General features: G+C 36.7%; 1 protein-coding gene across 8 annotated transcripts in view; it reads right to left on the minus strand.

The window, feature by feature from the left end:
* UNC5D (unc-5 netrin receptor D) overlaps positions 1-12,632 on the minus strand; it is a 523,673-nt gene that overhangs the window by 219,602 nt on the left and 291,439 nt on the right. For all 8 annotated transcript variants that reach the window (XM_077144160.1, XM_077144158.1, XM_077144159.1 and 5 more), the window contains exon 2: positions 2,569-2,787. In XM_077144160.1, the coding sequence (XP_077000275.1) occupies positions 2,569-2,787 (219 nt within the window). The remainder of the gene's footprint in view (positions 1-2,568; positions 2,788-12,632) is intronic.

A 12,632-nucleotide genomic window follows, 5' to 3' on the forward strand; every position in this document is an offset into this window, starting at 1 on the left:
AAGCTATTACCTCAGTTGAGGTGTGGTTTAATTGAATCAGTTTGGGCTTTAATCTGGATTACTGGAGTTCTTTAGAAGCAGAATGAAATTCAGACACATATAGAGAAGCATGGGGAACTGCCAGAAGCCAAGGTTAATGGAACCCAAAGGAGGACAGAGAACATGCTTTCATGTGCACTACCATATGACAAAGATCGTCCACCAGCCAGAAGATACCGCCCCTCCCCTTGAAGGAAGCAAGCCTCCTAGGCACTGATACTGTGAGCTAATGCATTCCTGCTACATCACCCAATTGTATGGCATGTATTTTAGCAGCTAAAACACCTACCTTTTGAAGTTTTATATTTATATTAAACCTCAAATTATTTCAGAACTGTATAATATGTATCAATATGTACATACACAATGCTTAGTTCTTTGTTCTTAGTTCTTTTCTTTCTTCACTGAATCCTAGGCAGAAATGGAGTAACATTTTTGGTATAATTTGCTTTGAAACACAGCATATTCTTTTTACTATTTTCCTGGTTGTGTTCCTCTTCTTGATTCCTAAAGCTTATGTCCTCAGACACTTTTCTTTTACATATCACCCATTCTCTCTGACAACTCATCCATCTTGTGGATGACTTCATTTTTCACCGATGATGACCAAATCTACTTTTCTATATCTGAATTCTATGAAGTTTCATATCTATATCTCTTTATGTCAAATAAGCACTTCAAATTCAACTTTTTCAAAAAAATGACCTCAGATTTTCTTTGCTGACATAACAATTGATATGAATTCCATTACCAAATTCTTTTAAGATCTCAATTTCCATCCCACCTTCTTTGTAATTAATTAATCCAAGCAACTATTAAGTCCTATTTCTATCAAGCACCTAGTTTTATTTCTATGGCCATCACTCTAGAACCACACTTCATTTTTCCTCACTAGGATTACCCAGCATTCTCCTGAATTCCCCATTCTTCTTTCTCCTTATTATTCCACAGTTACACCAGACTTATCTTTCAAAACAGAATCCCAGTCATTGCATTCCCATATTTCAATGGTGCCAGTCCCCAGATACCCTCAAAATTAAGCAAATAACCTCACTTAGTCATTTAAGGTCTTCCATGCCATTAATTGAACTGAATTTTCCAGCTCTTCTGCTGCTATTCTCCTATGTTAATTCTATATTTCAACCAAATTGAACTTCTTGCTGAACGTCGGCTAAGCTTTCTCTCATTTGCTAATGTGTTGTTTGTACCACTGAGCCTTCTCCCTTATCTCCTACAAGTTGGTATTAAGTCCAAGAAAATCGTGTCTGTCTCTTACCCATCTTTGAATACCCTTAAAGACCCAGCCCAGTATGTTTAAAATCATTGGTATATAGATAGTGCGTCTTAAACTAGCTGACTTAAAGCTTGCTAATTATATCGAGGCTTTCTGGTTTATTCAAAGTCCCATACTTAGTGTTGGAAGAATGAAGAGTAGAAATTGGCTCTGCTGACTGCAAGCCCAGAGTTCTGCCCACTGCATTATACAGTCTCTGTATTTGTTTTAACTCCCTGAAATATTTCTGAGTCCTAATCAAAGAAGTGGGGAGGGAGGGCATTTTTGACTTCTCTTCTGAGGGAACATAAATCAATAATCTAGGGTGAGACCACACTGGATCAGAATGAGTCTAAATGATCAGGTCTAGGGATTCCAAACTACAAAAGAATATATTGTTTCAGTTGCACACTCAAATGTAAAAAGTCATTAATTTTGAAGGTTTTGAATAAAATAACTTTGGTTTGCAAGTGAGCACGAGCCTCAGGTTCCTTATATATATTGAAACAACAACAACAAGGAGAAAATAGTAATAGCATTACCTACCCTGGAGAGCTGTTACAAAAATTGACTAAGATAATGCTTGCCAAATGCTTTCATGAGGCCTGGTATTTAGTAAATGTTCAAAAAGTTTTTGCTGGTATGATCATTATCAGTATCTTCACAATGGTTATCCAAACACCTCTATAGCTATGAAGTGAAGAGAGCCCTGGAAATCTTTTCTATTGGAGAGAAATCCTATTAGAATGTGGTATTCTAATTTGGGCACAGCCACCAAATAGTAATCCAGAGACCCTAAAGAGGACACAGACAGCACCAATAGTGGAGAATAAAGTATAAGAGAAGAATATCTGGCAGGAAAGATTAAAGAAGCTGAAATCAGTCTGCTTTAAAAGGGGTTTGGTGAAAGATTGAGTATTTTTCTTCAAAGATATTTAGAACACAGAAAATGAAAACAGAGACTGCCTGGTTTCATTTTGGGTAAGGATATTGACTTCTAAAAGAGTGATGTGGGAGTTATGTAGAAGAGGAAAAAAATGTCCATAGTACCTGGGAAAATAATACATGGGAAAAGACCACTAAAGAAGATGTCAAGTCATTTAAAATTAAGTTGATATCTTATGCCTGGGGTAATGCAAATATGATCCCACTCAAATAAGCAACAGTGAGAGGCTTTCATGGTCTTTCCCAGCCTTATAGCAATGGGAGTCTCAAACGAGCCACCATGGCTGCTTCAGATTGTTCCATGCTCTTACCTGAACTCTCATCCAAACTCTCTTCAGAGACGTGCTCATTTTGATGAACCCACTCCCCATTGCATTTGAAGAATATCTGCATGGCTGGTCTTGCTTTGCACCTCAGGGCAATGGGGTTGCTCTTGACGATATAAGCATCATCTGGCTCCTCTATGAAATGAGGCAGTGTCCCAGGAGCTGATGGAATGGATTCAGGAAGGACTTCTCCATTGTTGGTCCCTGCAAAATTGAGGAGGACATCAGAGCACAGCTTATATTCATAGCACAGAAGTCAGAATGCAAAGCCCAACCCACATCACTTCTAAGAATCTGTGATGGAAAGCTTTTCTTCATAGTATTACAGCACTCCTAAGAACTGCTTTGATGGATTATCTTCTAGAAGCTGAACTAGCAGAATTTGGTACTTCCAGCTTCCCATCCTTCAGTGCTATTGAACAAGTGAAAGTAATAAATTGGTCCCCCCTCAAACTGCACTTTGGAATCTGAGAGCTTTTGTTAAAAGACCTGAGATAAATATCTGTGGGGTGTGAGACTGAATTTCAAGATTCACTCTGGCCAGTGGTTACCTCAGAGCATTCAATGAAGCCCCCAAACTGTTTGAGAAAATAGGTGAGAATAGATTTTGTTCTCCCATAAGTAGTACATGCATAATGTTGATATTAGTGGAGGGTACACAGTCATAGATTTTCCAAAAACTCAAACTTTCCTTTTCCTTTATCTATGACATAACTTTCGTGACTGTCTTGTATTCTACCTTGCATAGGATTTCTACCATAATTCAATTTATTGCCTTTTCTAAAAGGAGTATGAGTTTGTTTTGCTTATCTTTGTCCATGGCTATTCCCCAGTAACCCCTGTGCATTCTCATGGCAGTATATCATGAATTACACTATCAAGATGGAGAAGAACAGCAAATCACTAAAATAACTATGAACTTGTAGTTTCAGACCCATAATTACATCTGTTCAAAGGAAAGAAGTAGTGGTAGTTCTCCCCTAACTATAGGGAACTGATAAGCAGAAAGAAACAGCATAAAAGGGGGAAGCCTGGGATTGGTATACCACCAATGCAGTTGTGAATACATAAAGCCTTTTATTACCTACACTCAAGTTGAGAACCCAAATCAGTAAGCACTGTCAAAGTTAACCAAAATTCATAATATTAGAACCTACAGGGGGCACTCTCAAATGTTTACAAAAGTAGAACTAGCACTTCAAGAAGCATAGCTGTCTTTTGTATAGGGAAGACAATACAAAAAAGAAAAAGCATTGAATTATGAAAAAGATTCTTTGGCACTGGGAGCATGCAAGCACTGTTTGCTACTGCAATGAATTAAACATAACAATAGCTTGATTCTTGCAAACATGATTTTTTTCCCTTTAACTACATCAATTTAAGAAAGAAAAAGAAGCTTTACATAACAAAGAATTTAAGATACTACAAGTCTTAAAATGTGTTTTTAATGGAAAAGCTAACGCAAGTGTAGGTAATTGAAAGTATCAAAAAATCATAAAGTAAATACTGTAAATAGTAGGAGAACATACAGTTTATGTCATAAAAGTACAATGAAATCGCTCAGAAAATAAAATGTGTTCACTATATAAGTAAGAGGAGGTTTCAGGATAGAATCTCAGTTTGGCTTTTTTTCTTAACGTTTTAAATTATATTTACAATGGACTTCATAAAATGTATCATATATTAATTCATTTTGTTGCTGACTGCTCATGCCAATTTCCATCTTCAATAAATATCAAGTCCCTGCAGGCTTTCATAAATCCATGCATTAGAGGAAATGACAAAGGTATTAAAAGATTTTATGTGGACATCAAAAGCTCATAGTCCCATAAGGGGCTTGAGTTCTGTCCAAAGCAATTCATTGTTGCATAAAAGGGTCACCTGATAAAGACTTATAGAGCGAACCCTTCAGTGATAACCTGAGTGAAAAGTCCCATTTTGAATGATGCATTTTTGTTTAATTAGTCCAATACACGACCTGCTTGAAGGAACTATGAGACACAGAGGCAGGAAGGAGAGGTCATAAATAATGATATCTGAGTAAATAGAGAAACTGCACTTACCAGCCTTAAGAAAATGCCAAATAAACAAATAAAGACCCTAGATCATTAGATAAATTGAGTTTTAACCATCCAACTCACAAAACTACACAGAGACCTAAAAGCAATTAGATTACCTGCGGCCATTTTAATAAATGCCCTTTACATAAAGCAGCAAATTCAGTCCTGGGTCAGAAGAGAGGCATGGAAAAGTCTGAGGATACTGCTATCTCAAAGACCTCCATGAAAAATCAATCCGTCTTCGTTCAGAGGAAGGAAAACAAACAAAGGGTAGAATATAACACACTATTTTACTATTTCTGCAGCAGTGTCAAAATCATGTTTGCATATGGAAAGGACTGGAATCCATATAAACAAGGCAAAAACGAAAACGAATGATCTGTGAGAGAGATTGTAGGTACATACGTATGTATTACTGCTTATTTGCAGCTTTCCAACAAACAAGTGAGATAAGCGCAAGGAAAACCTTGATACGCTGTCCTTTTTTTTTTTTTTTCCTGTATAATGAAGCATTGACAGTGTTTATCTAACACTTCATACACATCCTAAATCTGCCCTGGCCCCCGTTCCCCACTCCACTCTGGCTCTAATCCGGGTAGAGAGCAGCCGGACCCCGGGAATGGCTGCCCCACTTCAGGGAGGTTGTTTCCTGCTCCCACCCTAGCAAGCTGCATCCCACTGGGATGCCCTCCTCCCGGCACTGGGAAGTGCTCCTCTCCCCCCCTTCCCTGCCTTCTGGAGTCATGGAGTCATCCCTGTCCTAGGCCCACCTAGCCCAGGTGGATGCCTATTGTCCTAGGTGGGTGCCTATGGTGCTTGGCCCACCTAAGGGTTTTGGGACAAATTATTCAAGAGTTTGTGAAAGGCTTCTTGAGGGAAAGGAAAGTAGAAGGAGGAGGGCAACAGGGAGGGTAGAAAGACAGAGGACTGAAGTGTGAATTCTTAAGGGGCTTAGAAATTGCCAATAGATCCTATTCCTTGGATACAGTGGGGAGGGGACTTATTTTAAGAAATGATTTTATGGAAGGCTGCATGGAATTTTTTTTTTTTTTTTTTTTTTGCTTCAAAGTAATTTGAGTAATTGTTCAAAGTGCAACCTATGACCCTATCATGAACTAAAACTAAATCTGGCAAAAGGAAAGAACTTTAGATTAGAATCAGATAACCTGATTTAAGTAGGTTTATTGGTTAACTTGGTGCCCTAAGGGGAGTAACTTAGGTCTGAGTTTTCATTTTCTTCATCCACAAGAGTGAGAGTTATAATTCATTAGTTTTCTGTGATGTTAAAATGAGTTATATATATATATATATATATATATATATATATATATGTTAAATGCTACTTAAATACAATATGCCACTGCTGTCACCACCACCATTTTCATTACCACCATCATCATGGCTTGAATAAAGAAGAGTATGAAAAGGGAAGAAAATTCTAATTATGATCCTTACCATTTCCATCCCCAAAGTAACTTATAATTTTAATATTTATATTTCAATTTTCTGATTACTAGTATTGCTATCTCAGAACCCTTAGAGCATGAATGGCTGCTAACAATGTTTCTAAACTATTTGCTACCCATGCATATGTTAGCAAAATTCTTTTAGGTCAGACCTTTTGAAAACATGCTATTCTAGTTTGCTAGCTGCCAGAATGCAATATACCAGAAACAGAATGGCTTTTAAAAGGAGGAATTTAATAAGTTGCTACATTACAGTTCTAAGGCTAAGAAAATGTCTCAGTTAAAGCAAGTCTATAGAAATGTCCAATCTAAGGCATCCAGGGAAAGATGAAGTTCAGGGTTTCTCTCTCATCTGGAAGGGCATATGGTGAGCACAGCATAATCTGCTAGTTTCTTCTCCTGGCTTCCTGTTTCATGAAGCTCCCCATGAGGCATGTTCCTTCTTCATCTACAAAGGTCGCTGGTTGGTGGACTCTGTTTCTCGTGGCTATGTCATTCTCTGCTCTCTCAGAAATCTCCCATTCTCCAAAATGTTTCCTCTTTTATAGGACTTCAGAAACTAATGAAGACCCACCCGAATGGGTGGAGGCATGTCGTCACCTAATCCAGCTTAACAACCACTCTCAATTACATCACATCTCCAGGGAGATGATCTAATTACAGTTTCAAGCATACAGTGCTGAACAGGGATTAGTAGAAACAGCTGCCTTTACAAAATGGGATTAGGATTAAAACAAGGCTTTTCTAGGGAACATACATCCTTTCAACCAGCACACATGCTGTGAAGTATTTATTTATTCAATAAACATGTAGCAAAAGGTTACACTGTCCACCAGCAATGGGCTGTCCTGCAATGCAGTGTAGGAATACACAATGAAATTCTTGCTGGCCAGACCCCAAAACTATTGACTTTAATAGGCAAGTAGTGATTAAATGAAGGAGATCCCATAATATTCAAGAGCCACTTTCATTGCAATATTTAAATGAAGTTAGGCATCTCAGAAATAGCTTCTTAAATTTCACTCATTTTCTGTAAGCATATTGGTCCATTGCAGTATACAAATCACACCAGAAAGCCAGACCAGGCAAACCATGTTACATAATCTCAAAGAACACAATAGGGCTGGGTTTCTGCTTTTCTTCATGGGAATGTGACTTGTCTCCATATGGTTACTTAATTAGATAGGGGAGGCATTGTACCCATTTAATGAAGAACAACAGCCGGAATTTTGCATACCAAATATTTTAATGCAATTTATGAAACACAGACTCTTTCTCTCGGCCACAATAAAAGTTTCCCTTTTTTCTTAACTCTCAATCTATTCTACTTTCCATCCAACCTCTAATAAAAACGGAAATGTTTTATGTCACTGCATTTGCCTAGTGCACCTCACCTGTGTCTCTCATATATTGCCAGCCTAATATATTATTCCACTGAGTAGATCTTAAACTCTACAGAATGAAAGATGGTAAACAATGCTTACAGCACATTCAAAGAAATATGAAAAGCCATTCTCAATTCCTGAAACTTTAAATTTCAGTAGTGTTTGCACAAGCACATCCATTATTCTGCAAGTCATCACAATGTACTCAATGCATTCATTCTTTTTTATTTTAACTGATATTTTCATACATACCTACTAAGGGTAGACAGTGTTCTCTAGGTACTAGGGATGTAAGTTTGACTAGGACATAGCAACTTTCCTCAAGGAGCTCCCAGACTACAAAAACAGAAGCAAAGAATTACAGAACAATGTCACAGAGGCTAACAAAGAACATGCAAAGGATCATGAGAGCACAAAGGAGAGAGCAAAGCTTGCCTTGGGAGGGAGTCTGTGGCCCATATCACAGGGAAGATAACCATTTCACCATAGTTTGGACGTGTGAACTGACCAGGTGCACAAACGGAAAAAGGCAATCCCACTGGGGGAACAGGGCATGCAGAGCTAGGAAAGTAACAGGGACATCGAAGGGAGTGCCCTCCAGGTGAAACACAATATGGAATGGAAAGCAAGTTTAAAAGCTAGGTAGAGCTAAATATCATCTTCATTAGAATACGCATTTTCAAATAGTTATTTTTAAGATTTGCAAAAAAACTTTGGCCATATTTGGCTCCAGCCTCTCTCAGGTCTTTAGGCCTGGCACTAGGAATTTTGAGAGATGTACACGTAGAGTAAATACCAAATTACAGCAGGGACTCTAAAAAGTGGTTTAAAGTGAATTTGTGAGCATTCTTTGAATGAAAGAGAAACCATGTTTATTCTACGACATGAGGCAGAGCTATTCTTTCAGCCACGTCCCTACAGGTGGCCATAGGAAGAGAATTTTCTTTGAATTTGTTCTGATATAAGTAATCTCCAAAATTGGTCTGTGAAGTTGGGTCTAAGCCAGAGATCTTGCTCTAGTTCTGACAACTTGTATATCCTCATCCCTTAATGGAAACAAGTAATTGCCAGTCAGATGTAGCACGAGGCCTATACCTATAATTTCTTCAGAAAGAATGCAAAGTAAGTTTTCAAAATTTTAGTCCAATGGTTAACTCTGGGTGAGCAGACTATTGGTGATTCAAATTTTCATTAAATATTTTGCTTTACCGCATTTTAAAATTTTACTAAATTAAGCAATTTTATAATGAGAAAAAATATTCAGGTTTATATACTTATGAATACTTTTCTGTTCCAGTGAAGGAATAAAAAGGTCTGTAAACTTTTCATTTAGATTTTACTTTATGGAGCCTAACTTCTAGTATATTGAAATCCATGAATTAGGGAAAAAACAAACAAGTATGTTGCTAGCAAAAACCGGAAAATAATTAAATTCAAAGGTTTATGAAAATTCTTCATTTTAAAATGTAAGAAACAAAAGTAACATTTTGCTGGGTATAATGGATAAAACTTAGAGTTTTAAGTTGTTTCTTAATTTTGTTCTCCAACAATAGATCCATTTGTGTATGGATGTGTAACACTAGCTAGGTTTTTTTTTTTTTTTTTTTGCATGGGCAGACACCAGAAATCGAACCCAGGTCTCCAGCACGGCAGGCGAGAACTCTACCTCCTGAGCCACCTTGGCCCACCCAACACTGGCTAGTTTTAAAATTCAATGGAAAGCCTAGTGGGATTTGGGACAGGTTTTGCTTTCAAACTGTTAACACTTTTCATTTGTTAACTGCCAGTTTTCAAGATTGAGGCCATTCATAGTTATGGAAAAATGGTTGTTTTAATGCAATGTTGAATGACAGAAAACCAAACAAACAAACACTATTCTCATATTTTTCATTCTTGGAAAATTACCTTTCAGGAAGAGCTTAGTGTTTTATGTTCTATACACTAATACTGCAGGGACTTTCAATCTTTTTGTGACAAAAAAAAAAAAAAAGAAGAAGAAACAAAATGAGGGGAAATTAAAGCATAAGGAACACACAATAAGTTCCCCTTGAAATAAATATACTTTTATTAGATGTCAGGTCACATTTGAAAAACTCAGATCGTGACCATTTTAGCTGTATGTATCAAAATGTAAATGTGACCAGAACATGATTTGCTAGATACAGTTTTTCCTATGTGATCTGGATATAGGTGAAGTAGAGTGGAGGTCACCTTAGATGAAATCTGAGTCAGTTCTTTTATCTGAGAAGTCACTCCAGGACTTCAAAGCTTAAGCAACTTGTTAAAGCATTCTAAGGAGCAGACTGAGTTAAAACGTGTATTGATGTCTAGAGCATATGCCTCCCTCCCCTGCCATTACTCTATAGTGCTTCTGTTTTTGTGGAAAATAAAACATTAAATTTTAAAACTAAATTTTGCATTATTGTCTACTGAAAAATTTTACTCAGTAAACAGTCTTGTAAAATCTCTTTCATGATGACTTTTGAAATTGCAAACATCTTGGTAAAATAAAATGCAACTAAAAATGTAGTCTTTAGGGGGTGCAAGGGTAGTTCAGTGGTAGGTTTCTCGCCTGCCATGCAGGAGACCCAGGTTTGATTCCTAGCCCATGCACTTCCCAAACAAACAAACAAACAAACAAGCAAAACAAAATGAAAAAAAAAATTCAACAAACAGTGCTGCAATAAGGGAATACTCACATGGAAAAGGAATGAAATGTGACCCCACCATATAGCATATTAAAAGAAAAAGTAGTCGTTAACATTTTATACTATATTTTCTATTGCAAGTTAATGTATATTATAAAATCTACCTTAAAAAAGAAAACTACAGGGCGGGCCATGGTGGCTCAGCAGGCAAGAACACTTGCCTGGAATGCCAGAGGACCCAGGTTCGATTCCCGGTGCCTGCCCATGTATAAGAAAAAAAAAAAAAAAAAAAAGAAAGCTACATTGTTAGCCATTGTCACCAAATTCCTAAAGAATAATTGTGTCTTTCATTCTAGTGTTTTTCTTTTACAGATTTAACAGTTAAGTTTTGTGTGCCTTAGGTACATGCCCTTTTGCATTATTAACTTCAGAAGACTAATTCTTAATCATTGCAATAGAGTAGGGGGCAGATCTAACCCAGCCATTTCCTCACTGTAAAATTACTCCTATTTTGTAGGTTTATATTGATATAATAATTTTCCACTTATTATCTATATCCTGATTATTTCAGAATCTATATATTTGGAACATACATTGAAATGTATGTTAAATTGCCCCTAGATATATTCACCTAAATGTCTCAAAGACCTCTCGAACTTCATATGCCTAGAACAAAACTGACTTTCTTGATCCTCAAATCTGTTCTTCAGCCTAGATACTCTAAAAAAGCCCAGAGTTCATTCATTTCCCCAAGCTGGAAGCCTGGGTATCACCACCTTGCTCTTCATTCCATTCCCTAACTAGGTCTTTATTGCTCTAATTGTAGGATCAACCAACAATTGATCCTAAATCAACTCCTGCCATCACTCTTGCTTGCCCTCCTCTAATCACTCTTTACATGGCAAGCAGAGTGAGCTTTCCAAAATGCAGAGTTGACCAGGCTGTTCTGTCTTAGGACCTGTCAATCTTTTGGATAAAAGCTATATTTCTTGACATGCTTTCCAAGGTCTTCAAAATCGGGTTCTTCACTACCAGCATGCTATAGGGACCCTTTCTCAATTTTTCCAGGGATTCAAATGCCTGCACCCGAGGTCTTTATACTCATGTTTCCTTCTGCATTTGATACTATTTTCTCTTTTGCTTGTTGTCCACACTTATCCTTCAGATTCAGCTTAGTTGACACTTTTTTTTTCAAAACCTTCCCTTACCCCCAAATTCTGGCTTATGGTTCCCTTTGTTCTTCCAATGTACTTTGTATTACCATATAATTCTTCATGTATAAATGTATCTCCTTTTAAATTGTAAGCTTCTTGGAAGCAAAGAATATGAGAATCTATTCGTTATTTGAATTCTCAGTGGCTTTACAGTTCTAAGCCTCAACATGTTTGTTGAATAAATACATGCACACACACGCACACACGCACACACACACATGGAAAGCTGTGATGAAACTTCTTGCTCATTATCTTTGTAATAAATATGTACTGAGTGCCTAAGGTGTACTGCCAATTTTATTTTCAAAAGGACTCTGCAAACTGACACAGCTGCCAGGATTATGTGAATTTACCCATTTTCCTCATCCTTATCAACATTAAACATTATTTTATTATATAATATATATTTATACAATGTTAACAAGTAAGAATAATATTAATTGACTCGTTCTTCTTGATTACAAGTGAAGTTGATTATTAAAACCTGTTTAATCACTAAGCTCACTTACATCTTTATGAATCGTTTATTTATATATTGGTCATTAATTTTTGTTTCAATTTTAAGAAGACTAAAAGACTAATTATAAGTGAAACAAAACTTGAGTGAATGGATTCCACTGTTTTAGTATGAAGTGCTTAAAGATATCAATAATGCCTTTTTTTTAATGTTATTTCTTCTAATTCCTTACTTTATTCACTCATTATCACATTACAAAAATAATTTGGGATTTCACTAGTCAGGAGATTAATTTCACTATTCCAAACACAAGAAAATTTTGACGAGAATGATTAGTCCTAGACAAACAGGTCTTATGCAGCGAGGAAACTACATCTTTTTTTAAAAAAATCAATTTTTACGGGGAAGATCCATAGGAAAGGCAAAGGAGCAGGATTTGTCTTCCGTTTCTTAATGAGATGATCTTCTTTGACAACAAAAGCTTTTTTTTCTTTTTTTGGAAATCACCTAAAATGTGGATGTGAGGATGAAGTTTTTTGATGCTCATGAAATCCTTTAATTCCTTTGTTATTTTTTCCTAATACACAGATTTAGTTGAGCCTGCTAGGATGTGGTATTTAGTAAAGACTGACAATACACCAAATGGCGCTGGTGGCCAGCAGTAGAGGCTATGTCCTGGTTTGTTCTGACATTTATTTGATTGGGATATGGAACAATAAAGGGGCTTAATACTTATCCTCCTTAGAGAAAATGCTAGGCACCATCAGAAACATATTTGTACCAAGTTGTATTTGAAGCACAAAATATCAGAAGGAAGCA

This window comes from Tamandua tetradactyla, chromosome 26 (genome assembly GCF_023851605.1).
Source record: "Tamandua tetradactyla isolate mTamTet1 chromosome 26, mTamTet1.pri, whole genome shotgun sequence".
Taxonomy (NCBI): domain Eukaryota; kingdom Metazoa; phylum Chordata; class Mammalia; order Pilosa; family Myrmecophagidae; genus Tamandua; species Tamandua tetradactyla.